This window comes from Anomaloglossus baeobatrachus, chromosome 3, assembly GCF_048569485.1.
Source record: "Anomaloglossus baeobatrachus isolate aAnoBae1 chromosome 3, aAnoBae1.hap1, whole genome shotgun sequence".
Taxonomy (NCBI): Eukaryota; Metazoa; Chordata; class Amphibia; order Anura; family Aromobatidae; genus Anomaloglossus; species Anomaloglossus baeobatrachus.
In genome coordinates, this window is record NC_134355.1 from 11,838,514 (window position 1) to 11,866,257 (window position 27,744).

The window sequence follows — 27,744 nt, forward strand, 5'->3', positions numbered from 1 at the left end:
CACTGCTCAGTGCTGCTATATAATGCCCTGCACGCTGCTGCTTCTAGTAAGAGTTTTATTTAATCTAAGAGCTGAATTCACATCTACACTGCTCAATGCTGCTGTAAATTTCTACCATGCTGTTTCCACTATTTGGTATGTAGCTTACTTTAGTGCTAGATTCCCACTACAATACTTCTCACTACTGCAATACAAAGTGCTCCACACTGCTTTCTAGTAAGTGTTTATCTCACCAAAGAGCTAAATTCACAGCTACACTGCTCAGTACTGCTGTAAATTTCTACCATACTATTTCTGCTAGTTAGTATGTATCCTACCTTAGTGCTAGATTCACAGTACGATACTTCTCACTACTGCAGTCTAATGTACTCCACACTGCTTTCTAGTAAGTGTTTATCCCATCAAAGAGCTGAATTCACATCTGCACTGCTAAGCATCACGATCATTATCTCCGATTTGCTTCTTAGCAAGTTTTTATCTTACCCAAGAAGATTGTAAGACGTTACATTTAAAAAAAGTAATTCTGACGTTACAATTTGATAGATTTATTGTGGACCGGAGACACAGAATTAACTTATTGTTTTAGTTTTTTGTTTTTAAATCAAGAAAATCGCAATTTTAATTTTCAACATTTGTTTTCAATAATTTTAAAACTTTTAAGTTTAATTTTTCGTCTGCCTGGTGATTCAGGTCTTCTTGTTTATGTTGATTTTAGGCATCACGATCTTTAATAACCTTCACCTACACTTTATGGAGCTCTGGGGGATGAAATCGTCCATCTTTCTCTGCAGACATTTGCGTTCTTTTCTCCGTACTTCCATGTCCTCCTCACAGCCCTGACTGCCCCAGTTCCCGACATTCGCTGCCCATTCTCAGGCCCGGTCTCGGCACCGCTGACTGATGAGGACATGGAGTGCGGAGATGACGGCGGTGCAATACCTAATGCATCCATCACAGCCCGCGCTGATAATGAGCCGGCGCCGCTCTGTGCGTCCTCTCACAATTGTGGCTAATGTCCCATTATGGGTCCTCTGTCCCGGCCTCTAATGGCCTTCGATAATTCATCTTTAGCCCGGGCAATGAATAGAGACAGTAAATAAAGCGAATGAAGGAACGAGGAGCGGCCGCAATTTACGTCTGATGCGTTGTCTGCGCAAGTTTGGGCCATTAGTCCGGACATTGATGGAGAATTCAAGGCTCAGAAAATAAAGGTTAGTCACTGTATGACAAGTTACATTCTTCAAAATTTCACTTTTTCTCAGTTCTTACAAATATTTCAAGATTTCCGCTTGCAGTCAATGATTGGAAACCTGTAAGGTAATCCGGCCTTGTCACGTGTCGGAGACAAAGGTGCACAGCTGACCACAATGAAGACTGGATGACTGACAGCAGAGATCTTGATAACTTGTATATATTTTTTATCATATTACGGATAAACTTTTTTTCTGGAAAACAGAAACCTTAAAGGGAATCTGTCAGGTGATTTTCTAGTACAATACTTTTAATACTTACAATCTTAAAATAGGGCTTAAGGAGACCTTTCAGGATCAGTAAGTGTTATTGCTCTATGTTATCCTGTTATCTTGTTGTACGCTGCATAGAATTCAGTGTAATGTAGTAACTAGTCAAGTGTATGCAAATACAAACTGTATATTCCCTTCTCCCCCTCCACCTCTCAGTGCTGGATCAGTGGTAGTAAATGTGAACTGAATTTCCACTGCTGCCCCCACCCATACTCCCACTCCTCAGCAGTGATGGTGGAGGCACTGGGAGGTGGGTGAGGGGTGCAGTGAATATGCAAATTGTATTTACATACACTTGACTAGTGTGCACAAGACACTGAATTCTAAGGAGCTTACAGTAAGATAACAGGATAATGTACAGCAATAAAATCTACTGATCCTGAAAGGTTCCCTTAAGCCCCATTTAAAGATTGCATAAGTATTGTACAAGAAAATCACCCGACAGATTCCCTTTAAGATTTTTGTTTTACATAAAAAATGTTTATTCATAATATGATAACATAGTTTTTATATATATATATATATATATATATATATTTATCAAGATCTCTGCTATCAGTCATCCCGTCTTCATTGTTCCTGATCAGCCATGCACCTTTGTGTCCCACACACAACAAAGCTCTATTAGCTCATTAGCTCTATTATCTTACAGGTTTCCAATCAATGACTGTAAGCAGAGATCTTGAATCCTAAGGAGTTTACAGTAAGATAACAGGATAAGGTAGAGCAATAAAACTTACTGATCCTGAAAGGTTTCCTTAAACCCCATTTAAAGATTGCTTTAGTATTGTACAAGAAAATCACCTGACAGATTCCCTTTAAGGTTTTTGTTTTCCAGAAAAAATGTTTATTCATCATATGATAAATATATATACAAGTTATCAAGATCTCTGCTCTCAGTCATCCCATCTTCCTTGTTCCTGATCAGCTGTGCATTTTTGTGTCTGACACACAACAAGGCCCTATTATCTTACAGGTTTCCAATCAATGACTGCAAGCAGAGATCTTGAATTCTAAGGAGCTTACAGTAAGATAACAGGATGAGGTAGAACAATAAAACTTACTGACCCTGAAAGGTTTCCTTAAGCCCCATTTAAAGATTGCATTAGTATTGTACAAGAAAATCACCTCACAGATTCCCTTTAAAGGGTTTGGACCAGTTTTAAATGAACATCTCTCCATAGGATTGGTGACAACTTACAGATTGCTGGAGGGGACCTGCACTGATCTGCAGTTTTTCACCTGAATGGATCGAGGTCGAGTATGTGAATTGCTTTTCCATCCATTGTCTATGGAGTACAGCACTGTCTATCTCTGGCAGTCCCATAGAGGATGAATAGGAATAGTACCCCTCAGATGAGGAATGCAGAGCCCTATTTTTGGGATTAGTCAGTCGGACCCCCTTTGTCTTATGGAGAAGTGATAACATGGAACAAACTCTATAAAGGGGCAGTCTTATCTTTCTGCTTGTCGGGTGGAGTACTCCAGAGGACTGACACTTCGGATTGGGGGCTGCTGCTCTGACCTGGGCACTCCACAATGCCGGAGAAGCGCAGGAGGACTTGGGTTTGCCAGTTGTATAGCAAACAGCTTGTAAGCGCTGCGGTGCTTGTCTAGGAAACTGGCCACTGCTCATAGACCTCAGCGGTGGACGGTAAATGAGGCAACGCACAGTATAATATAGAATTAAAAATCCCACTGTTTTGGAGAACAAAGGACTTCAGGATTTTTTAATAAGAGTAAACTGCAAAAGCCGATTCTTTTAAAGCCACCCCTTTAAGTGACCACTCGTCCCAGGCAGAAGTGATCATCAGGAACAGTCCTTCTCCCTCCGGTCTCTACAGTCGCCCCCTGTTTTGTGTAGAAAACAATAGCTGCTGCAGAACATGGCACCGATGGGGACGATACGTGACCATGGCCCTGTGGTGACCGGCGGCCGCAGTGACCAGTCTGAAGATTAGAACAGCAGCTGACGGGGATCAATGGAGGCCGTGGAAGAGAACCGGTGGGACGTGTCCATAGGTCTTCCTTGTGGCCTTGCATCATCAGTGTAATAAAGTGCCAGTGCAGTAGAGGAGATGGCAGCAAATCGCGTTTACTCGGTGCAGAAATTCGAGGAGTGAAATCTAAAATGAAATTGGATAAACTACAGAAACTCGGCAGCAAATCCTCAGCATGTGACCGTAGTCGTAGTCAGACTCTGCAGCTTGTCACAGCTTTTGCAGCTGAGTGGATTATGTTGCAGATTTAGGACAGATTACCCCTGTGCACTCGGCACCGCAGGTCACTCTACATGCGGAGGTCTCCCTGCTCCGCTGGTGGTCTGTTACGCTGGTGATTTTCTGCAAACCTGCACCGCGTAATCATTTATCTTTAAAATACATTACAACGTTCCTGATTTCTTTATTGTGGATTTCCTTAAGGTGCGCTATCCGGTGCTCTCCGCTTGGCGTGGATCTGGCACCACACGATGGCCGCTGTCTGCCGTCCTACGTGCCGGCCAGCGGTCTGTACTGCAGCTCCCTCTCAAATTGCTCAGCGGTCAGTGTTCCCTGGATGGCCTCGCAGCCGGGGTTGAAGACGGAGTAGGCGCTCTTCTCGCCTCGCTTTCTTAGGCCCGGTCTGCGAGTTCCTTCATAAAGCCAATAGAACATGGAAAGCATGAAGTAGGCGAGTCCGAACTCCAGCTCCACAAACAGTCCCAGCAGGACCAGCCACAGGAGGACCTTCACCAGAAGGACGGCCTTCCACATAGAGGGGGTGTCGGGGGGCTCCGCACCGCTCTGTGATGCTTCATCCGCCATTAATGGGATCTGCTGCAAAACCTGCAAGAAGCAACACAAGACAATCCGGTTTTTATCATGTTTGCTTCCCATGTTAGCAGAGCGTCTCCCCCCCAGCAGGGGGTGTCGGGGGCCGTGTAGACGGGCACAGGTCCTGTGGACGCGCCATAAATATACAAGGTGGGATCTCTCACTTGCTGCCATCTCACCTCAGTCCCGGAAGCGGATATTTGCTGTTCTGCAGGCTCCGGCCTCTTCCACCGGCTGCAGACTCTGTGCAAAGCTTCGTTCGTCCTCTGTAGAAAGGTTCTTGTCCTCTGCTCGGTGCCAGTCGCCTTCTTCCCACTTTCTCCATCTTGCGGAGGATTTTGGGCTTTTCTTGCTCTGAATTCTGCCAGTCGTTGCTCCATGGGTCCCTGCAGGTTTTATGAAACATGAATGTAAGTACAGATGATCCTGGACAAGACCGATCACATAAGGGGTTTATTTTAAAGGAAAGCTGACTCCAGATTTTTGTTGCTTAATCTGAGAGCATCTTGATGTAGAGGCAGAGATCCTGATTCCAGTGATGTGTCAGTTTACTAGGTGCAACTGTTATGATAGGATCACTGTTCTCTGCTGCGGATCTAACAGTACTCAGAGTGCTGAGCTGTGAATTACCACCGATTGGCAGCTTTCGGTGTATAACCCCACCCACACCACTGATTGGCCATCTTTCTTTGTATAACCACACCCACACCACTGATTGGCCATCTTTCTGTGTATAACACCATCCACACCACTAATTGGCAGCTTCCTGTCTATAATGCCAGCCACATTACTGATTGGCCAGCTTGCTGAGTCTTAACCCACCCACACCATTAATTGGCAGCTTTCTGTGTATAATCCCGCCCACGTTATTGATTGGCGTTTTGTGTATAACCCTGCCCACACCACTGATTGGCTAGCTTTCTGTGTATAACCCCACCCACATCACTGATTGGCAGCTTTCTGTGCATAACTCCACCCACACTAGATTGGCCAGCTTGCTGTGTATAACCCTGCCCACATCAATGATTAGAGGCTTTCTGTATATAATCCCACCCACAACACTGATTGACAGCATTCTGTGTAAACTGTACTTTGACAAAAAGCTGCCAATCAGTGGTAGGGGCGGGGTTACACAGCGCAGCAGGACTAAGAGGCACAAGACTACTAGTCCTATAGTGATAATCTCCTGCTAATAAAACTAATTTTATTGAAACAGCAGCTCACAGCCTAGTGACACACCGCTGGAATCAGGCTCTCAGCCCCTTCATTATAGATACATAGGTTGAAAAAAGACCGAGGTCTATCTAGAGCAATCTTCCTTCACCAATTCTACATTTTGTCACTAAATCATCTATGTTGTGTACTGAGGAAATCATCCAGCCCTTTTTTGAAAGCTGTTATAGTATCTGCCATTACTACCTCTTGTGGTCGGCATTCCACAGTCTGACTGCTCTAACTGTAAAGAACCCTTTCCACCCACAGCGAGGGCCCCTGGTCCTTAGTATAGTTTTCAGAACAAGCTGAACTTTTCCTACTTCTCATTATATGGGAGGCCTCCATCCCTCCTTATGATGCCAATCCCTACACAGGAGGTTTCTAAAGGGGGCACATTATTAGTGAGGGGACGTATTGGGGGCACACATGCTTCATTCTCACCAGCATGTAAAAGCTATTACAGTTTATGTCACAGTCCACACCTGCACTCACCGCAATCTACTGCTTCTTAGGTTTTCTGAAGAATTATAACCAGAATTTTAATGTTTTGAATAAAAGTGTTTTTGTTCATTTTCACAGGCAGCAACAATGAATGATTAAAAAGTAAACGACTATGACGCATACTTATTACATTCAGACTGTGACTTCACACAGATCGCTTTCCTGCTCCTCCTGACAGCACAGCTATGTCTCCGAGGTTATACATGACAAATCAGAGTGTGGAGAGGGAGGAAAGCATCCAAGTCTGCAGGGAGGGAAGATCACCTGCTGTAGAAAAGAGGAGAGCACAGGCAAGGCAGACTGCAAGAGGCAGGGGAGATCATACAAGCCGGGCATTAGTATAGAGAAGAGCATCCAGAGGAGATGGGGGAAGAGAGGGGAAACTGACTCCTCAGCATCCACAGGAGAAGGGGGAAGAGAGGGAAAACTGACTCCTCAGCATCCACAGGAGAAGGGGGAAGAGAGGGAAAACTGACTCCTCAGCATCCACAGGAGACAGGGGGAAGAGAGAGAAAACTGACTCCTCAGCATCCACAGGAGAAGGGGAGGAGAGGGGAAACTGACTCCTCAGCATCCACAGGAGAAGGAGAAGAGAGGGAACACTGACTCCACAGCATCCACAGGAGAAGGAGAAGAGAGGGGAAACTGACTCCTCAGCATCCACAGGAGAAGGGGAGGAGAGGGGAAACTGACTCCTCAGCATCCACAGGAGCAGAAGAGAGGGAAAACTGACTCCTCAGCATCCAGAGGAGACGGGGGAAGAGAAGGAAAACTGACTCCTCAGTATCCACAAAAGACAGGGGTGAGGAGAGGGAACACTGACTCCTCAGCATCCACAGGAGATGGGGAAGAGAGGGAACACTGACTCCTCAGCATCCACAGGAGAAGGGGAAGAGAGGGGAAACTGACTCCTCAGCATCCACAGGAGACAGGGGAAGAGAGGGAACACTGACTCCTCAGCATCCACAGGAGAAGGGGAAGAGAGGGAACACTGACTCCACAGCATCCACAGGAGAAGGGGAAGAGAGGGAACACTGACTTCTCGGCATCCACAGGAGAAGGGGAAGAGAGGGAAAACGGACTACTCAGCATCCACAGGAGAAGGGGGAAGAGAAGGAAAACTGACTCCTCAGTATCCACAAAAGACAGGGGTGAGGAGAGGGAACACTGACTCCTCAGCATCCACAGGAGCAGAAGAGAGGGAAAACTGACTCCTCAGCATCCACAGGAGCAGAAGAGAGGGAAAACTGACTCCTCAGCATCCACAGGAGAAGGGGAAGAGAGGGAAAACGGACTCCTCAGCATACACGGGAGAAGGGGAAGAGAGGAAAAACTGACTCCTCAGCATCCACAGGAGAAGGGGAAGAGAGGGAAAACTGACTCCTCAGCATCCACAGGAGAAGGAGAAGAGAGGGAACACTGACTCCACAGCATCCACAGGAGAAGGGGAAGAGAGGGAAATCTGACTCCTCAGCATCCACAGGAGAAGGGGAAGAGAGGGAACACTGACTCCTCAGCATCCACAGGAGAAGGGGAAGAGAGGGAACACTGACTCCACAGCAACCACAGGAGAAGGGGAAGAGAGGGAACACTGACTCCACAGCATCCACAGGAGAAGGGGAAGAGAGGGAAAACTGACTCCACAGCATAAACAGGAGAAGGGGAAGAGAGGGAACACTGACTCCTCAGCATCCACAGGAGAAGGGGAAGAGAGGGAGCACTGACTCCTCAGCATCCACAGGAGAAGGGGAAGAGAGGGAACACTGACTCCTCAGCATCCACAGGAGCAGAAGAGAGGGAAAACTGACTCCTCAGCATCCACAGGATAAGGGGAAGAGAGGGAAAACTGACTCCTCAGCATCCACAGGAGAAGGAGAAGAGAGGGAACACTGACTCCACAGCATCCACAGGAGAAGGGGAAGAGAGGGAACACTGACTCCTCAGCATCCACAGGAGAAGGGGAAGAGAGGGAAAACGGACTCCTCAGCATCCACAGGAGATGGGGAAGAGAGGGAAAACTGACTCCTCAGCATCCACAGGAGACAGGGGGGAAAAAAGGGAAAACTGACTCCTCAGCATCCAGAGGAGACGGGGGAAGAGAAGGAAAACTGACTCCTCAGTATCCACAAAAGACAGGGGTGAGGAGAGGGAACACTGACTCCTCAGCATCCACAGGAGATGGGGAAGAGAGGGAACACTGACTCCTCAGCATCCACAGGAGAAGGGGAAGAGAGGGGAAACTGACTCCTCAGCATCCACAGGAGACAGGGGAAGAGAGGGAACACTGACTCCTCAGCATCCACAGGAGAAGGGGAAGAGAGGGAACACTGACTCCTCAGTATCTACAGGAGACGGGGGAAGACAGGGCAAACGGACTCCTCAGCATCCACAGGAGAAGGGGGAAGAGAGAGAAAACTGACTCCTCAGCATCCACAGGAGAAGGGGGAAGAGAGAGAAAACTGACTCCTCAGCATCCACAGGAGAAGGGGGAAGAGAGGGAAAACTGACTTCTCAGCATCCACAGGAGAAGGGCTGAAAGAGAGGGGAAACTGACTCCTCAGCATCCACAGGAGAAGGGGAAGAGAGGGGAAACTGACTCCTCAGCATCCACAGGAGAAGGGGAAGAGAGGGAAAACTGACTCCTCAGCATCCACAGGAGAAGGGGAAGAGAGGGAAAACTGACTCCTCAGCATCCACAGGAGAAGGGGAAGAGAGGGAAAGCTGACTCCTCAGCATCCACAGGATAAGGGGAAGAGAAGGAAAACTGACTCCTCAGCATCCACAGGAGAAGGGGAAGAGAGGGAAAGCTGACTCCTCAGCATCCACAGGATAAGGGGAAGAGAAGGAAAACTGACTCCTCAGCATCCACAGGAGAAGGGGAAGAGAGGGAAAACTGACTCCTCAGCATCCACAGGAGAAGGGGAAGAGAGGGTAAAATGACTCCTCAGCATCCACAAGAGACGGGAGGGATGAGAGGGAAAAAACTGACTCCTCGGAATCCACAGGAGATGAAGGGGAGGGAAATTTGACTCCTCAGCATCCATGGAGGATGGGGGGGGAGAGATAACAATCCACATCAGTGGCTGTACAGGGAAGAGATGTGAAACATAAAAGAAAGTAAGTTGAGGAATGAAGCTGTGCTGATACATGAGAGCTAGTGCGGGCAGACATATTCTGTATGCACAGAGCTCACACCCAGCATGTTTCCCCCCTGAGTTCTCGGGGTTCATCAGGGGACATTCAAAGGACAAAAGTCCATGAACAAAGAGGTCATCTGTTAATATGTTCTTATATCTTGGGATGCACAGTTCAATGGCCTGGATGAAGTAGTCCCAAAACTGGGACTGTCTTCTGCCCGTGCTATAATGACGGGATGCTCCAGCGGTCACATGCAGGCTGATGCATGGGCCATACCTTACATTTTTGGCACGTTATCAATGGTGACGGGTTCCATCTAGTTTAGGGTGAGGTGAGGGGCAGTTGATGAGCAGCGGGGGGGGGGGGGGGAAGGTGGGCACCCTAAAAATGATGGTGCATCTTCGCTGGTAGGTAGGTGGCAGGGAGGGCATTGTTAGCCTCAGGCTGCTTATCTTTTTCTTCCCTGAACCCTGTGACCTTTTTAATAGTGGTTTCATATTCTCTTTAAAGCACAGCTACGATACCCCACTATTACACACTCGATGTGTGCTTTTGCACCCCTATCACTTGACTTCAGGCTGTTAGTACTAATTGAGTAGTTCTGCATAATACTGATTTTAAAATTTGAATTAATAAAGTATTTTTAGAGGGTTTGTTTTTGGTCTATAAATTAGAGTACCCCCTTTTTCTTCATTTAATTTGGTTTGTTATTAATTAGATAGCCTCTTTACTCAGTCCCTGGTAGCTCAGGCCCAGATCTCTGTCTCTCTCCTGTAGACTGGATGCAGTCCAGCTTCTGTGCTCACTCTGTGGATGATTCTCCATTAGGTTGTGCTCTGTTGATCCCACCGCTGCCACCAGTTGTGACGGGGTCCTTGTCCGACATCACACAATCAACAGAGCGAGAGAGGAGTGAACAATCCAAAGATCATTTACTCCAAGCAAATCAAAAGGTCCATAACATAATCCACAAAACAGAGGGTAAAGTAGTCCAGTAAGCGATAAATGTCCAAGTCTCTCTTGGGGTACGGACCGTAGCCCAGCTTCACCCACATAGGATAAATCTTTCTGCTTGTCTCTTGTCCTTCTCAACCTGACTGAATAATCCCCCAGGTAATCAGAGAGGTTGGGTGGATTCCAGGCCCCCTCCCCCACACCTAGGGACTGAAGCACTGCAGGGGGTGATTAACCTGCAGACAGGACAATGTGCACACAAGGCAACACTCCCAACACCTGAACATACACAAAAACCATCACACCCGTAATGTGTATCACTCTTGTGTCGACAAGGACTGATTCTTACCTTACTGATCCCAATAACTGTTATTTTCCAGTCCCTACCACTGCTTTTGCTTTTGGTACTTATTGCACCCTCTTTTCACATGCAATTGCTGAAGAGGACACCATTGCAGCCATCACAGACTGGTGTAAAAAAAAATCAATGCAAGCATAAAGTGAGTCGAGTGGGTATGTCAACACTCAGTATGGTGTTAGTTTGTGTTTTGTGCTAAATTATTTCCTCAATTCCGACGAGTTGTGAACTGGATTTTTATTGAGATCTGACACCTAGATGCAAAACTAAACCACAAGGACTGTGAGAATTCCCCTAGTGACTCGTACGGGTCAGCGTCCTGCATTTGTACAGTGGACAAAAAAAAAAGCAAGGCTTTCAAATGGTTTATTCACTTGTGTCCCGGAGGAGCCAGGCGACGTCTACGGATACCTGGTGGGACGCGAGTGCGATCAGCGAGTATCGTGCGTCTGTCCCATGCTGCGTCCCACCAGGTATCGGTGACCGGGCGGCACAAACTCTTTACGGGTCTCGGTGACTTACACTGGGGAACAATTGAAAAAAAGCATTTTTGGTGCCTGAGGCATTAGGCTTGATTTTATGTATATTCAGTCGTTAATCAGAAAGTCATTCAGTTTTGCACCAGCTCCACTTTTTTTTTTTCGATAAAATACTTTTCATGTACCAGATCTACTGTGTGAGATAATGTAGTTGCAAAATCACAGACTATCGCAACAGGGAATAGGATTTGCTGCCATTCTTCTCAGATGAAAGCGATTTTCAAAAAAAAAAAAAAATCCTGCTCAAAGCTCGCTGATGAAAATAGGGATATGACAATATCGAGCGAGTGAATGGCGGCTGTTTATAGACTGTTCTAAGCGGAGCCTAAAATGTGCGACTTTACACAATGGTAACAAATATAGATCAAATCCCAACAGGTCAATCAACAAAGAGAACTGAAGAGCAAAACACGACGACTCTGACCCTAAAGAAAATCTGATCCCACGATCACGAGTGGCCGACCTGTGCGGATGTAAAGGTGGTGAATATTCTCCTGCCACAGCGGCGCGGATACACAAAGGGTCCCTGTGTTATCTGTCATGAGAAGGTAGATCCAATAATCAGCCCTGGATGAAAAAGTACATGTAGGAGAAACGAACGGAATTGCACAGCCAATGGTGACAAAAGTAAGATCATTTTACCACCACTGCATATCAAATTAGGTTTAATAAAGTTTGTAATGGCTCTAACCAAAGAGGCAAAATGCTTTAACTACAGTAAATCTTCAGAAAATTTCCAGCGCTGACCATGGAGAAGCCAAAAATTGTCATTTTTTTATGGTCCTTCAATCAAAGGACTCAGGAAAGATCCACAAAGATTTATTGAACGATGCGGAGGCAGATGCGTGGTCTCCTGTCACTATGGTTGTACAGAATTTTCTTGGGGATCAGGAATCAGATAATTACACTGAACTACTGTAGTAGAGAGAATGCTAACTTCTTTCTGTCATCTTGGCTGTACAATGACTATCGAGGTGCATTATCTCCACAGCCACTTGGATCGTTTCCCAGAAAACCTTGGTGACTTTAGAACAGGGTAAATGATTCCCCCAAAATTTAAGAACTACAGGTGCAATAAATTAGAATATCATCAAAAAGTTAATTTCAGTAATTCAATATAAAAAGGGAAATGCATATATTATGTAGAGTCATTACACACAGAGGGATCTATTTCATGTGTTATATATTAAAGTCATTACACAGAGGGATCATTTTCACGTTATAAATTATAGAGTCATTACACACAGAGGGATCTATTTCATGTGTTATATATTAAAGTCATTACACAGAGGGATCATTTTCACGTTATAAATTATAGAGTCATTACACACAGAGGGATCTATTTCACGTGTTTATTATATATTATAGAGAGTCATTACACACAGAGGGATCTGTTTCATGTGTTATATATTAAAGTCATTACACAGAGGGATCATTTTCACGTTATAAATTATAGAGTCATTACACACAGAGGGATCTATTTCACGTGTTTATTATATATTATAGAGAGTCATTACACACAGAGGGATCTGTTTCATGTGTTTATTATACAGAGTCATTACACACAGAGGAATCTATTTCATGTGTTATATATTATATAGAGTCATTACACACAGAGGGATCTATTTCAAGTGTTTATTTCATTTAATGTTAATAATTATGGCCTACAGCCAATGAAAACCCCAAAATCATTATCTCAGAAATTAGAATAATTACCGTGAAACGCCTGCAAAAGATTCCTAAGCGTTTAAAATGGTCCCTTAGTCTGGTTCAGTAGGCTACACAATCATGGGGAAGACTGCTGACTTGACAGATGTGCAGAAGGCAGTCATTGACACACTCCGCATGGAGGATAAGCCACAAAAGGCCATTGCTAAAGAAGCTGGCTGTTCACAGAGTGCTGTATCCCAGCATATTATTGGAAAGTGAAGTGGAAGGAAAAAGTGTGATAGAAAAAGGTGCACAAAGATAACTACAGCCTTGATAGGATTAAGAAAAGGCCATTCAAAAATTTGGAGGAGATGGGGTCAAGAGCCACCACACACAGATGTATACAGGACATGGCTACAAGTGTCGCATTCCTTGTGTCACCACTCATGACCAATAGACAACGCCAGAAGCGTCTTACCTGGGCCAAGGAGAAGACCTGGACTGTTCTCAGTGTCCAAGGTGTTGTTTTCAGATGAAAGTAAATTTAGCATTTCATTTGGAAATCGCGGTCCCAGAGTCTGGAGGAAGAGCGGAGGCCACAATCCAAGCTGCTGAGGTCTGGTGTGACGTCTCCACAATCAGTGATGGTTTGGGGAGCCATGTCATCTGCTGGTGTAGCTCCACTGTGTTTTATCAAGACCAAAGTCAGCGCAGCCGTCTACCAGGACATTTTACAGCTCTTCATGCTTCCCTCTGCTGACAAGCTGTTTGGAGATGGAAATGTCATTTTCCAGCAGGACTTGGCCCCTGTTCACACTGCCAGAAGTACCAATACCTGGTTTACTAACCACAGTATCACTGGGCTTGATTGTTCAGCAACCTCACCTGACCTAAACTCCATAGAGAATCTATGAGAGACACCAGAGCCAACAATGCAGATGAGCTGAAGGCGGCTATCACAGCAACCTGGGCTTCCATAACCCCTCAGCAGTGCCACAGGCTGATAGCCTCCATGCCACATTGCCGCATTGATGCAAGAATTCATGCAAAAGGAGCCGCGACCAAGTATTGAGGCATTTACTGTACAGACTTTTCAGTAGGCGCCAACATTTCTGAGTGTAACATTTTTTCAGTTGGTCTTATATAATATTCTAATTTTGCAAATCAAAAAAAGGTCCGTTGAGCCTCTGTTAGGAGTCTCGACTATCCCTCCGGGAAGGACCTAGCCAAAGAGTGGCTCTTTTTAGGAGACCACCATATTAAGTGGCCCTTTTAGTCAAAATCCAGCTCTTGACAAGTTTAAAGATATGAAAAGGGAAATACCAAGGCCAGGTATCCATCCATTGACTAAAAGGGCCACTTACTATGGTGGTTATGGTGGTCTCCTAAAAAGAGCCACTACTTGGCTGGGTCCTTCCCGGAGGGATATTTGGCTATTTTCTGTGTCAAGACTCCTAACAGAGGCTCCACAGACTTTTTTGATTTGCATACTTCCCAGGGGGCAATGCACCTAGGATTTCACTGTGTTGAGCGCCCTCGCTGGCTGCCGGCAGTGTTTTCTCTGGCTGGTCTCCCCGAGATCAGTGATTGTTTTGTCTTGCCAATATTCTAATTTTGTGAGATAATGAGTTTTGGATTTTCATTGGCTGTAAGCCATAATCATCAACATTACCAGAAATAAACACCTGAAATAGATCCCTCTGTGTGTAATGACTATACACCGTGTGCAGAATTATTAGGCAAGTTGTATTTTAGAGGATTTTTTTTATTATTGATCAACAATGATGTTCCCAATCAACCCAAAAGACTCAAATATCAAAGCTTAATATTTTTGGCAGTTGGAGGGGTCTTTAGATTTGGTATCTTAGGAGGATCTGTTTGTGCAGGTGACTATTACTGTGCAGAATTATTAGGCAACTTAATAAAAAACAAATATATTCCCATCTCACTTGTTTATTGTCACCAGGTAACCAATATAACTGCACAAAATATAGAAATAAACATTTCTGACATGCAAAACAAAACCCCAAAAAATGAGTGCCCAATATAGCCCCTTTCTTTATGATGACACTCAGCAGCCTCCATCCATAGATTCTGTCATTGCTTGATCTGTTTACCATCAACATTGCGTGCAGCAGCCACCGCAGCCTCCAGACTCCGCAGCCTCTAGACTCCGCAGCCTCCAGACACTGCTCCCAGAGGTGCAGTTTTCCCTCCCTGTAGATCTCACATTTTATGAGGGACCACAGGTTCTCTATGGGGTTCAGATCAGGGGAACAAGGGGGCCATGTCATTATTTTTTCATCTTTTAGACCTTTACTGGCCAGCCACGCTGTGGAGTAGTTGGATACATGTGATGGAGCATTGTCCTGCATGAAAATCATGTTTTTCTTGAACGATAGCGACTCCTTCTTGTACCACTGCTTGAAGAAGTTGTCTTCCAGAAATTGGCAGTAGGTCTGGGAGTTGAGCTTCACTCCATCCCCAACCCAAAAAGGTCCCACAAGTTGCTCTTTGCTGATCCCCGCCCATACCAGTGCCCACCTCCACCTTGCTGGCGTCTGAGTCGGAGTGGAGCTCTCTGCCCTTTACTGATCCAGCCTCTGGCACATCCATCTGCCCATCAAGAGTCACTCTCATTTCATCAGTCCATAAAATCTGTGAAGAATCAGTCTTCAGATATTTCTTGGCCCAGTCTTGAGGTTTTATCTTCTGTTTCTTGGTCAGAGGTGGTGGTTTTCAGCCTTCCTTACCTTGGCCTGTCCCTGAGTATGGCACACCTTGTGCTTTTTGATACTCCAGTAACGTTGCAGCTCAGAAATATGGCCAAACTGGTGGCAAATGGCATCTTGGCAGCTTCACGCTTGATTTTCCTCAATTCATGGGCAGTTATTTTGCTCCTTTTTTCCCCAACACACTTCTTGCAACCCTGTTGGCTATTTGCCATGAAACGCTTGATTGTTCGGTGATCACGCTTCAAACGTTTGGCAATTTCCAGACTGCTGCATCCCTCTGCAAGACATCTCACAATATGGACTTTTCATAGCCCGTCAAATCTCTCTTCTGACCTATTTTGCCAAAGGAAAGGAAGTTGCCTAATAATTGCGCACCCCTTATATAGGGTGTTGATGTCGTTACACCGCACCCCTCCTCATTACAGAGAGGCACATCACCGGATTTACTGCATTGGCAGTTGGCTCTCAGCCTATACAGCGCGGAGTAGGACGACATGTATCACAAGCATCATGTGATCACAATACTCATCTGCCTAATAATTCTCCAATGTAGAATAAACATGTGAACTAGATCCCTCTGTGTAATGACTGCGCGTATAAGACGACCCCCAACTTTTCTAGTTAATTATAGATTTGGGATATATTGTATGTACGCCAGTGTAAAGGTACTTTCACACTTTTTTTAACATGCTTTTGACGGATGTAAAAAAACGTGCAAACTGCATATGAATGGAGTACACAAGTGTTACTTTACAGGATCCTTTCACTTGCAGTTTATGGGTGGGCATTGGAGTCATGTAATCGGGAGTCAGTGGAAGTCAACCTGGCAGCCTGCAAATGGTGTGTGTGTGTGTGTGTGTGTGTGTGTGATCACACCAGGCTGGTTTCTGGGCATGCTCAGAAGAGCAAACAGGATCCTTTCAATCGGCATACCACTATTCACATGCGATTGCATGCAGTACAGTCAGGATCCAGTGACATGCAGTATTTGGACGCAGCTCAAAAACCGCTACAAGTAAAATACTGCAAGTCACTGAATCCTGACTGTACTGCACACAACCGCATGTTGACGCGAGTCCATTGCAAACGCATTGAAATGAAAACGCATTTGTACTGGATCCATTTTTGCGTTAACAAAACGTTCAGGGCGCACGTTAAAAAAAAAAATGTAGTGTGAAAGTACCCCAAGCTGACCAGTTACATCCCCATTGTTTAGTGATGACCCTTGCTTTAATGTCCCGTGTAGTAATGAACCCATTGTTTAATAATGCCCCCTGCTCTAATGTGCCCTGCTATAATGTCCCGTGCAGTAATGTCGCCATTGTTTAATAATGCCCTCCTGCTGCTTCCCTTCTGTCCCCTATGTGCCATTGTTTACACACAATAAGAAATCCTCACCTGTCCTCTGTGCCCGCGCTGCCTCCAGCTGTGTCTTCCAGTCCTCCGTGATAGCGTGAATGGAACAGCCACTGCAGGATGTGATCATGGCTTTACTACAGTGGAATACTTTACGGCGCCACAAAGCATTGAACTGCAGTAAAGCGCATCCAATCCACAGGGTCAGCGCTTTACTGCAGGTGAATGCTTTGTGGCGTTGTAAAGCCTTCAACTGTAGTAAAGCCATGACCACATCCTGCAGCGGCCGCTCCTTGCACGGACTATCACGGAGGAGTCTGTGTGCGGACTGCAAGAAGCAGCTGGAGGCAGCGCGGGCACGGAGGACAGGTGAGAATATATTTTATTGTGTGGAAAGTGATGACACCTGGCGTATAAGATGACCCCCAACTTTTGAGAAGATTTTCAGGGGTTAAAAAGTCGTCTTATATGCCGGAAAATACTGTATATAGATTTCAGATTTTGTATTGAATTATTGAAATAAATTAACTTTTTGATGATATTCTAACTTATTGAGATGCATCTGTATAGAAGAAAGGTTTCGAGGACACTGGGATCCCCATGATGGCGGATTACTGCAGGTCTATAAGTGATTACCCTGGAGCAACTCACTGCAAGAAATCTTTACAGGGAAGGTGGCGTCAATTTTTTTTTTCTTCAATAACTGAAAAAAATATAAAGTTTTAATGTTATGTTTAAATATTATTTTTGTTTTTAATTGAGCAAAATATAAACAAAAAATAAATAAATTAAAAAAGTTTGATATTTCTCACTCTTAAACACTAGGGGGAGCAGCTGCTGAAATCCTGCTGTAGAGCTACTGTAGAACTAGCTCACATTACAGCTGCAGTAAAAGTGGGCGGAGTCTGCTCTCCTGTGCGTGATGTCACAGCTCCCCCTTCTAATCTGGGTGTTTCCAAAAGGATAAGAGAAGATGAAGTTTAGATCACAGTGCGGAGCCACTTTGCTGGTGACCGCAAAGTGATCCTAATATGTCTTAAGTGTCACTAAGGCCAGCTGTATCGTGCTCTCCTGCATCCTGCGCCACACTGTTTCCCGCTCCCCCATATACTGTGCTTCCGGCTGGGATTGGATGTCCGAGATGACATGTGGCGAGGAGGGGTGATCTGCCGCCTGAGCGGCACTGTACGACAGATGTCATGCCACGATCCCCGCTTCCAGCCGCACGCACTCACCGCAGACCTGCGCCCCCGGCAGCCTCTCCTGTCAGCGATCACAGTACGAGCACTGGAGGTACTGGAAAAAAAAACAGCTTTTAATTTGCTAAAAAGTCATGAAAATCGCTGCAAAAAAACTCAACATGTAAACATAGCCTTAGAATCAGTGACAAAAACTGACCTAAAACAGGTTAAATATCTCCGGCACTAATGTTCTGGTTCCCCAGTGTTATAGGTATGGTCCTGACAGCGCTGCCCCTAGATTATGAGGTCATCATTGAACTACACTGCTGTAAATCTGAGGTGTGACCATAACGGCAGCGAGGACTTTATGTGACCACGGGCGGGTGCTCACATGCTGGCGGGGCCTCACATAGGGACAGCCCCCAGGAACCGCGCTCATATGATCTCACACGCTTGTAGTCTGACCAATCAGAAACCTCTGACACCTGTGACGGATCCCGATAAGCTTTCCATTCGCTCCTGTGCACCAATAGTGAAGTTTTTCATCATCGTAGACAAGAGGTCATTTATTTTATTGACAGAACAGAGCAGACATAGAAACACCGAGCATGGATGTAGAGTCTCACCGTTTATTAACAGACACACTAAAGACTAACGAGACACACTGGAGAAGATTGCTGGATACGGGCACAGTCACTCATGGGGCTCCGGTGGATTTCTGAATCTGCTCCTTTAATATGAGGATGCTCTGCCTCTGCTCCGGAGGCAGCATGGCGATCTGGTCTGAGGTCAGCTGCAGGACCTGCATTATTAGCGCGGCCTTCTCATGGTCCTGTGGGGTGATCTGGTTCTGTCCCGGACTAAAGCCGCCCTGTCCAGAAGATGATGGAACATTAGGAACCGGCCTTGCGGGCTGTGGACCCACTGATCCGGATACTTGCATTCCGGGCATAGGACCTCTCACTGAGGGAGCAGGGACTGAACCCCGTACATCCATGGGCCGAGGCTCCATTGCTCTGGCGTCTCTAGGGGCTCTCGTATCCAAAGCTGGCGCACGTGGATCCATCATGGGCGCACCTCTCGATTCTCCAATCATAACTCGAGGTGGTTCACCCATAGGTCCCCCTCTAATTTCAAGGGTTGCAGGCCCCCTTTCGAGGTGCAGTGGAACGCCTCCTTGCAATGGCGGGGGCAGATAGCCGCGGTTAGGTGGCTCATCAATTGTTACAGTCAGTAGGGTTCCTCCTCGTGGGTCATTGGGGCCATCTCCAAGAAGACCACGTGGTGGGATGCTAGGTGCAGGAGGGCCACGTTGTAAAGGGGCACGGGGATCAGGCATAGGAACACCCTGAAGAATTGGCCCTTGTGCAGGGTTTATGGGACCTGGTACACCGCCCGGCAAGGGTAGTGACTGCATCAATGGTGGAGCACCATTCACGTGCATGCCCCCCAAAGGTGCAGGCTGAACACCAGGAGCATTTGCTTGAGTAAGAGGAACATTGGGACCTTGAACCATCTGTGGGTTCCCGGATAACATTGACGGCACAACATTTGGACGGTGAACGATTTTCACAGCTATTTCTGGGTCCACAATCCTCATGACCACTTGAGCCTGGAGAAGGGCATAGGCCAACTGCGGGTTTTGCAGCAGCATATTTCGCGCTTCTTGAGGACTGTTCTGCACGCACAACTTCATCTGTTTCATAAGCTCAAACATCTGCTCAGGGGGTAAACTAGCAACAGCTCGACTTATAGACTCAGGAGCCTCCTCGGGAGGCACAGCATCACCATACGGAGACTCAATTATAGGCGCCCCTGTGCCAAGGCTCTTCAGCTCCTCCTTGTTCTTCTCGCTGGCTGCGTTATCGACCCGCAGCGCTCTGCCGCTGAACTCTCTTCCATTAAGGTTACGCATAGCGCTAAGGGCAGTTTCCTGGTCCTGATACTCACAGAAGCCATAGCCTTTCGGTTTTCCCGTTTCCCTGTCATACACCAACCGAAAACTGACCACAGGTCCGACTTCAGAAAATATATCTTTCAACTGTTCCTCTGTTGCCTCATACGGAATATTCCCAACGAAAACGGAACGTAAAGACCGATCCACCGCGGGATCCCGAATATTTATTCCAGCCATTTATCCGTGCTTGAAACCTGAGCCCAAGTGTTCAAAATGTTCTCGTCGCCTCTTCCTCCTCGGATGAGATCTTTTATCTGCGTAGAAAATATCTCATCAGTATCAGCAATATCACAGGGATCCTTGCAGGGGTTCCCAAAATTGGTTCAAAATTGCCTATGTGGAGGAAAAATGCCATTAAACCAAAGAACCATTACTCACCCAATAAACCCGTCGCTCCAGCGCTGACGCTTCAGTGCGCCCGTCCACAATGATGATGTGCCCATCTACTCATGTGACCACTGCAGCCAATCACTGGTTTCAGCAGTCGTGCTGCATACTGCTGATTGGCTGGTGCTGTCACATGGCTAGACTGCCGCATCATCGCTGCAGCACACTAAACAGACCGGTGGAGGGCACAGATTATCAGGCGAGTAATGGTTCTTCCAGCATTTACCCCAATTGTCAACTTTTTCCCAATCTTGGAAACCCCATTTAAACAAACTTATTGAAAGGAAAATTGATTAAGCTCGATCCAACTCACAAATGCCACAAAAAAAAAACCAAAAAAAACATAACTTAGAGACGTTCTTTAGGACTTAATGCTCAACTGTTCTTAGTATCAGTAAACACACACACACATATAAAATATAATATATTATATATATATATATACATACATACATACACACACACACACACACACACACACACACACATACACACAGTACAGACCAAAAGTTTGGACACACCTTCTCATCTCTAGAACAACTGTTAAGAGGCGACTTTGTGCAGCAGCCTTCATGGTAAAATAGCTGCTTGGAAACTACTGCTAAGGACAGGCAACAAGCAGAAGAGAACACAAGGAATGGACATTAGACCAGTGGAAATCTGTGCTTTGGTCTGATGAGTCCAAATTTGAGATCTTTGGATCCAACCAGCGTGTCTTTCTAGAAAAGGTGAACGGATGGACTCTACATGGCTGGTTCCCACCGTGAAGCATGGTGGAGGAGGGGTGATGGTGTGGGGGGCTTTGCTGGTGACACTGTTGGGGATTTATTCTAAATTGAAGGCGTACAGAACCAGCATGGCTACCACAGCATCTTGCAGCGGCGTGCTATTCCATCCGGTTTGCGTTTACTTGGACCGTCATTTATGTTTCAACAGGACAATGACCCCAAACACACCTCCAGGCTGTGTAAGGGCTATATGACTAAGAAGGAGAGTGATGGGGTGCTACGCCAGATGACCTGGTCTCCCCAGTCACCAGACCTGAACCCAATCGAGGTGGTTTGGGGTGAGCTGGACCACAGAGTGAAGGCAAAAGGGCCAACAAGTGCCAAGCATCTCTGGGAACTCCTTCAAGACTGTTGGAAAACCATTTCCGGTGACTACCTCTTGAAGATCATCAAGAGAATGCCAAGAGTGTGCAAAGCAGTAATCAAAGCAAAAGGTGGCGACTGTGAAGAACCTAGAATATAAGACATATTTTCAGTTGTTTCACACTTTTTTGTTAAGTATTTCATTCCACATGTGGTAATTCATAGTTTTGATGCCTTCAGTGTGAATCTACAATTTTCAGTCATGAAAATAAAGAAAACTCTTTGAATGTTTGAATGAGAAGGTGTGTCCAAACTTTGTCTGTACTGTAATATATATATATTCAGATAAGGGGGCTCCAACACCCCACCAATCAATTGTTTGCAGCTCCAGATGCACATAGAGCAGGGAAAGTTCAGCTCTATGCGCTGTGTAGTGACCATTATAGGTACTTCAGCTCAAGTCACATTCACTGTAATAGGAGCCAAGCTGCAGTACCGAGGACGGCCACTACATGGTGTGCAGAGCTGTGGTATCCCAGGTGTGTGGAATTTAGGGTACTTTCACACTTGCGTTCAGCGGAGTCCGTCACTATGGAGAATAGCGCAGTCTGTTAACACTCTGCGCTATTCTCTATAGACTTGTATGGACGACGCACTGTAACGCAAGTGTCAGCGTTGCATCCGCCGGACAACGCAGCATGTAACGTTTTTTTGAGCAGCGGAATCCTTTGGATTTCACTGCGCATGCTCTCTCTGGCTCCCTGCACCCGTAACCAGGGTACACATCGGGTAACCAAGGAACCCTGGTTACGTGTGCCGGGAGCCCGACACTTCCCCGCTCGGCTCCGCCCCCTCCCGCACTCCGTATGTATACACACACACACTCACCTGTCCCAAAGCGATGCAGTCCCCGCGGCACTGACGTCCTCAGCCATGGCCCTACTCTGCTCCACAAACTTCGCACTCCACCCCCCCCCCCGGCATACATTGTCGGCTACTGCGAGTGATCGACTGATCCCCCGGCGGCCGGCTACTGCGAGTGATCGGCTCATCTCCCGGCGGCCGGCTACTGCGAGTGATCGGCTCATCCCCCGGCGGCCGGCTACTGCGAGTGATCGGCTCATCCCCCGGCGGCCGGCTACTGCGAGTGATCGGCTCATCCCCCGGCGGCCGGCTACTGCGAGTGATCGGCTCATCCCCCGGCGGCCGGCTACTGCGAGTGATCGGCTCATCCCCCGGCGGCCGGCTACTGCGAGTGATCGGCTCATCCCCCGGCGGCCGGCTACTGCGAGTGATCGGCTCATCCCCCGGCGGCCGGCTACTGCGAGTGATCGGCTCATCCCCCGGCGGCCGAGTACTGTTAGCGATCGGCTGATCGTTCACAATAGTCTGCCGACGGTAAAACTGTAAAAAACCCAAAACGGATTGCGTTGTTTTGCAGCATCCGTTGCGCCACTATATGCAACACATCCGTTGCATCCGTCACACAACGCAATGCAACGGATACCGTTCAACGCAAGTGTGAAAGTAGCCTTAATCAGAAAGATGCACAGGACCAACATCCATGATGGTAGCCCATTGCTGACGGACCTGAGCCCTGCAAACCTCCTCTTTTCTTGTGTAGTAATCAGCGGAGGCACATAAAGAAAGTTTACCGGGCTGTGATCTGGTGGCCTTGGACTACCAACGTGGACACTGGACCAGCGAATCTTTATGATGAACTCAACAATACAAGGTATCAATCCGATATGGATGACCTATCCTAAGGAGTGGTCATCACTATATAAGCACTGGAAATCCCCTTTAAAGTGAATGGATCATAGAAAAAGTGCAGTAAAATGTGTCCGGGGCTATTTTATAGCAATCAATGTAGAGATCAGGCCACGAGGCACGCGCTATCGAATCTGGAGTTTGCCCTCTCCTGTCTGATGAGCTTTACACTTATCGGGGGTCTCTGCACTGACTGATCTTCCCAGAATTTGCCTTTTAAATGCTAAAGACCAGCCAGAAGCTTCAGCCAGAGCTTCAGTGACAGCTCACGAGTATCAGATTTTGGGTAGGGTTCCACTTGCGCATAGCTTGCCTGCGAGCATCAGCCGAGGGTCATGCGACTGTGATGTCATCGGGTCACAGGTGCGGAGAAGCGAGAGGGAGCACTCCCCCCCCCCCCCCCCCCATCTCCTCCGCTGTCTGTCTCTGTGTATATTGCACTGCACTCCGATGACATGCGAGTGCACTGCAATGTTTTACACACTCCCATAGACTTGTATGGGGGTGCGTGAGCTGAGATTCGCTGCCAAATGCAGCATGCTGAGATTCATTTCGCTGTGGCATGAGAAATCAATCGCAGATGGACACTGCCCCATAGTTTTACGCTCGTGCGAGTGCAGTCCGAAGTCTTATCGTGCAAAACGCGCGTGGAACCGAGGCCTTGCACTCAGACTCTGCACCTCATTCACACACCGGAAAACGACTGCCGGGATCACAATGCACGTGGCAGAAAAAAAATCCACAGCAGAAAGTGGCACCGGGCTAATCCTTGTCTGCTGCTGAGCAAATGCACAATCACAAAAAGTGAGGCACTGAGGACAGAAATCTGCTGTGCGGGGTCCGCCGAGCCCCCAATACAACCAGGAGCAACAGTCTGCGCTCCTGCAACTGCACAGCCCGCTCCAGAGGAGTGATAGCGGTGTGTGAGCGCTCGCCAGGGGCCGGGGACCCGCACCACCAGCCACATCACCAAGCTCTAACGCAAAGGGATTAGATACACAGCTGAGCATGCGGCATCACACAGGCGGGGGGATCAGATACAGCAGCCGGCATCACACAAGCTGGGGCGGGGGGATTAGATACAGCAGACAGCATCATACAGACGGGGGGGGGGGGGGGGGGGGGGATTAGAGACAGCAGGCAGCATCTTACAGGCCGGGGGGGATTAGAGACAGCAGGCAGCATCATACAGGCCGGGGGGGGGGGGATTAGATATAGCAGACGGCATCACACAGGCTGGGGATTAGAGACAGCAGGCAGCATCACACATGCCGGGGATTAGAGACAGCAAGCAGCATCACACAGGCCGGGGATTAGAGACAGCAAGCAGCATCACACAGGCCGGGGATTAGAGACAGCAAGCAGCATCACACAGGCCGGGGGGATTAGAGACAGCAGGCGGCATCACACAGGCCGGGGGGGGGATTAGAGACAGCAGGCGGCATCACACAGGCCGGGGGGGATTAGAGACAGCAGGCGGCATCACACAGGCCGGGGGGGGGATTAGAGACAGCAAGCATCATACAGGCCGGGGGGGATTAGAGACAGCAGGCAGCATCATACAGGCCGGGGGGATTAGAGACAGCAGGCAGCATCATACAGGCCGGGGGGGGATTAGAGACAGCAGGCAGCATCATACAGGCCGGGGGGGGATTAGATATAGCAGACGGAATCACACAGGCTGGGGATTAGAGACAGCAGGCGGCATCATACAGGCCGGGGATTAGAGACAGCAGGCAGCATCACACAGGCCGGGGATTAGAGACAGCAGGCAGCATCACACAGGCCGGGGATTAGAGACAGCAGGCAGCATCACACAGGCCGGGGATTAGAGACAGCAGGCAGCATCACACAGGCCGGGGATTAGAGACAGCAGGCAGCATCACACAGGCCGGGGATTAGAGACAGCAGGCAGCATCACACAGGCCGGGGATTAGAGACAGCATCACACAGGCCGGGGACTAGAGACAGCAGGCGGCATCAGACAGGCCGGGGATTAGAGACAGCAGGCGGCATCACACAGGCCGGGGATTAGAGACAGCAGGCGGCATCACACAGGCCGGGGATTAGAGACAGCAGGCGGCATCACACAGGCCGGGGACTAGAGACAGCAGGCGGCATCACACAGGCCGGGGATTAGAGACAGCAGGCGGCATCACACAGGCCGGGGGGGATTAGAGACAGCAGGCAGCATCATACAGGCCGGGGGGGGGGGATTAGATACAGCAGGCGGCATCATACAGGCCAGGGGGGGGATTAGATACAGCAGGCGGCATCATACAGGCCAGGGGGGGGATTAGATACAGCAGGCAGCATCACACAGGCCGTGGGGGAGGGGGATTAGATACAGCAGGCAGCATCATACAGGCCGGGGATTAGAGACAGCAGGCAGCATCACACAGGCCGGGGGGGGGGGGATTAGATACAGCAGGCAGCGTCACACAGGCCGGGGGGGGATTAGATACAGCAGGCAGCGTCACACAGGCCGGGGGGGGGGGTATTAGATACAGCAGGCAGCGTCACACAGGCCGGGGGGGGGGATTAGATACAGCAGGCAGCGTCACACAGGCCGGGGGGGGAGGATTAGATACAGCAGGCAGCGTCACACAGGCCGGGGGGGGATTAGATACAGCAGGCAGCATCACACAGGCCGGGGGGGGATTAGATACAGCAGGCAGCATCACACAGGCCGGGGGGGGATTAGATACAGCAGGCAGCATCACACAGGCCGGGGGGATTAGATACAGCAGGCAGCATCACACAGGCCGGGGGGGGGATTAGATACAGCAGGCAGCGTCACACAGGCCGGGGGGGGGTTAGATACAGCAGGCAGCGTCACACAGGCCGGGGGGGGGATTAGATACAGCAGGCAGCGTCACACAGGCCGGGGGGGGGAGCATTAGATACAGCAGGCAGCGTCACACAGGCCGGGGGGGGGGGCATTAGATACAGCAGGCAGCGTCACACAGGCCGGGGGGGGGCATTAGATACAGCAGGCAGAATCACAGGCCAGGGGGGGATTAGATACAGCAGGCAGAATCACAGGCCGGGGTGGGGGGATTAGATACAGCAGGCAGAATCACAGGCCGGGGGGGATTAGATACAGCAGGCAGAATCACAGGCCGGGGGGGGATTAGATACAGCAGGCAGAATCACAGGCCGGGGGGATTAGATACAGCAGGCAGCATCACACAGGCCGGGGGGGGGGGGGATTAGATACAGCAGGCAGCATCACACAGGCCGGGGGGGATTAGATACAGCAGGCAGCATCACACAGGCCATGGGGGAGGGGGATTAGATACAGCACAGGCCAGGGGGGATTAGATACAACAGACGGCATCACACAAGCCGGGGGGATTAGATACAGCAGGCAGCATCACACAGGCCGGGGGGGATTAGATACAGCAGGCAGCATCACACAGGCCGGGGGGGGATTTGGATACAGCAGACATCACACAGGGTTTAGATACCCCGCCTCCAGTGATTGGCCGGGATTAGATACCCCGCCTCCGGTGATTGGCCGGGATTAGATACCCCGCCTCCAGTGATTGGCCGGGATTAGATACCCCGCCTCCGGTGATTGGCCGGGATTAGATGCCCCGGTAGCTGGGCCTCTGTACAGTCTTCTCTCCCGTCACACATTTCTCGTCTCGCTCCGCTCAGTGATTATGGCGCTGGCCACGTGGCAGGAATCTGTCGGGAGTAAATTACACCGAGCACAGGTTCTCAGTAACCAGCAGCTGCTGCAGCACAGCTTATAGGGGGCCCCGGTGTCGCGGTTACCGGGCGGGCACGTGATCAGCGCTGCACCCGCTCCTCACCTGAGTCCCGAAGAAACCGGATGCTTCCGCTGCCAGAAACTGCCGCTTCCGCTTAGCGACCACTGACGTCACCAGCGACCGCCTGCGCCTTCGGATTGGCTGGAAACAGCTAAGTACTGACACGTGACACGTACAGCGTGTATATATAGTGTAGAAGGCGGGAAAAAGCTGAGGTAACATTTATTTGTTTAGAAGAACAGTCGCAGCCGAGGCCACGGCCATAGCAGAGTCGCTGCAGCACTGGTCAGACCGAGGAAATGGTGTGAGAAACGAGCATTGAACGTGTTTGTATGTAATGCCCGCACCTTGCAGTGTACCTGTGTCCGTGCAGGCTCGGACTGGCCCACAGGAGGACCGGAGAATCCCCTGGTGGGGCCCTCTGCAGTATTGTGTCACTTACCCCCCAACCCAAATACACTTGTCTCTATGTACAGAAGAAGCATCTCATCATTCATTTTCCACCCCCCACCCCGTATATAATTGTATAGAATTAGAGGCAAACTTGTGAATGTAATATTAGCATGTAGGTGATCAGTGGCCCCCCGAGTCAGTGTTACTGGGGGGCCTTAATGTTACACCACTGGTGCCGTGGTGTGTGTAGTGATAATACGGACCGGGCCGGTCACTCCTCTGAGGGGAACCGGACACAGGTGACGGGGCACAACACTCTGAGGGGTTATCTGCCCATAGAGCCGGTGATGGCGGGGTCTCGTCCTCTGTTGGGTCTCACGTCTGACCCCTCTGTACACCCCGAG

General features: G+C 48.5%; 1 protein-coding gene across 5 annotated transcripts; it reads right to left on the reverse strand.

Annotated features, from left to right (window-relative positions):
• Positions 1 to 1,580: 1,580 nt before the first annotated feature.
• Positions 1,581 to 27,044, reverse strand: SAYSD1 (SAYSVFN motif domain containing 1). Of its 5 annotated transcripts, none has more exons than XM_075338987.1 (3): positions 26,990 to 27,044; positions 4,516 to 4,722; positions 1,581 to 4,348 (listed from the first exon to the last, which is right to left on the reverse strand). In XM_075338987.1, the coding sequence occupies exons 2-3, from the start codon at positions 4,714 to 4,716 to the stop codon at positions 4,013 to 4,015; spliced, it is 537 nt and encodes a 178-aa protein (XP_075195102.1). In that variant the 5' UTR covers positions 4,717 to 4,722; positions 26,990 to 27,044; the 3' UTR covers positions 1,581 to 4,012. The 5 variants fall into 5 exon arrangements, with proteins under 5 accessions (XP_075195102.1, XP_075195104.1, XP_075195103.1 ...); XM_075338989.1 differs by lacking the exon at positions 26,990 to 27,044 and adding an exon at positions 26,735 to 26,852; XM_075338988.1 differs by lacking the exon at positions 26,990 to 27,044 and adding an exon at positions 18,018 to 18,075.
• Positions 27,045 to 27,744: the final 700 nt, after the last annotated feature.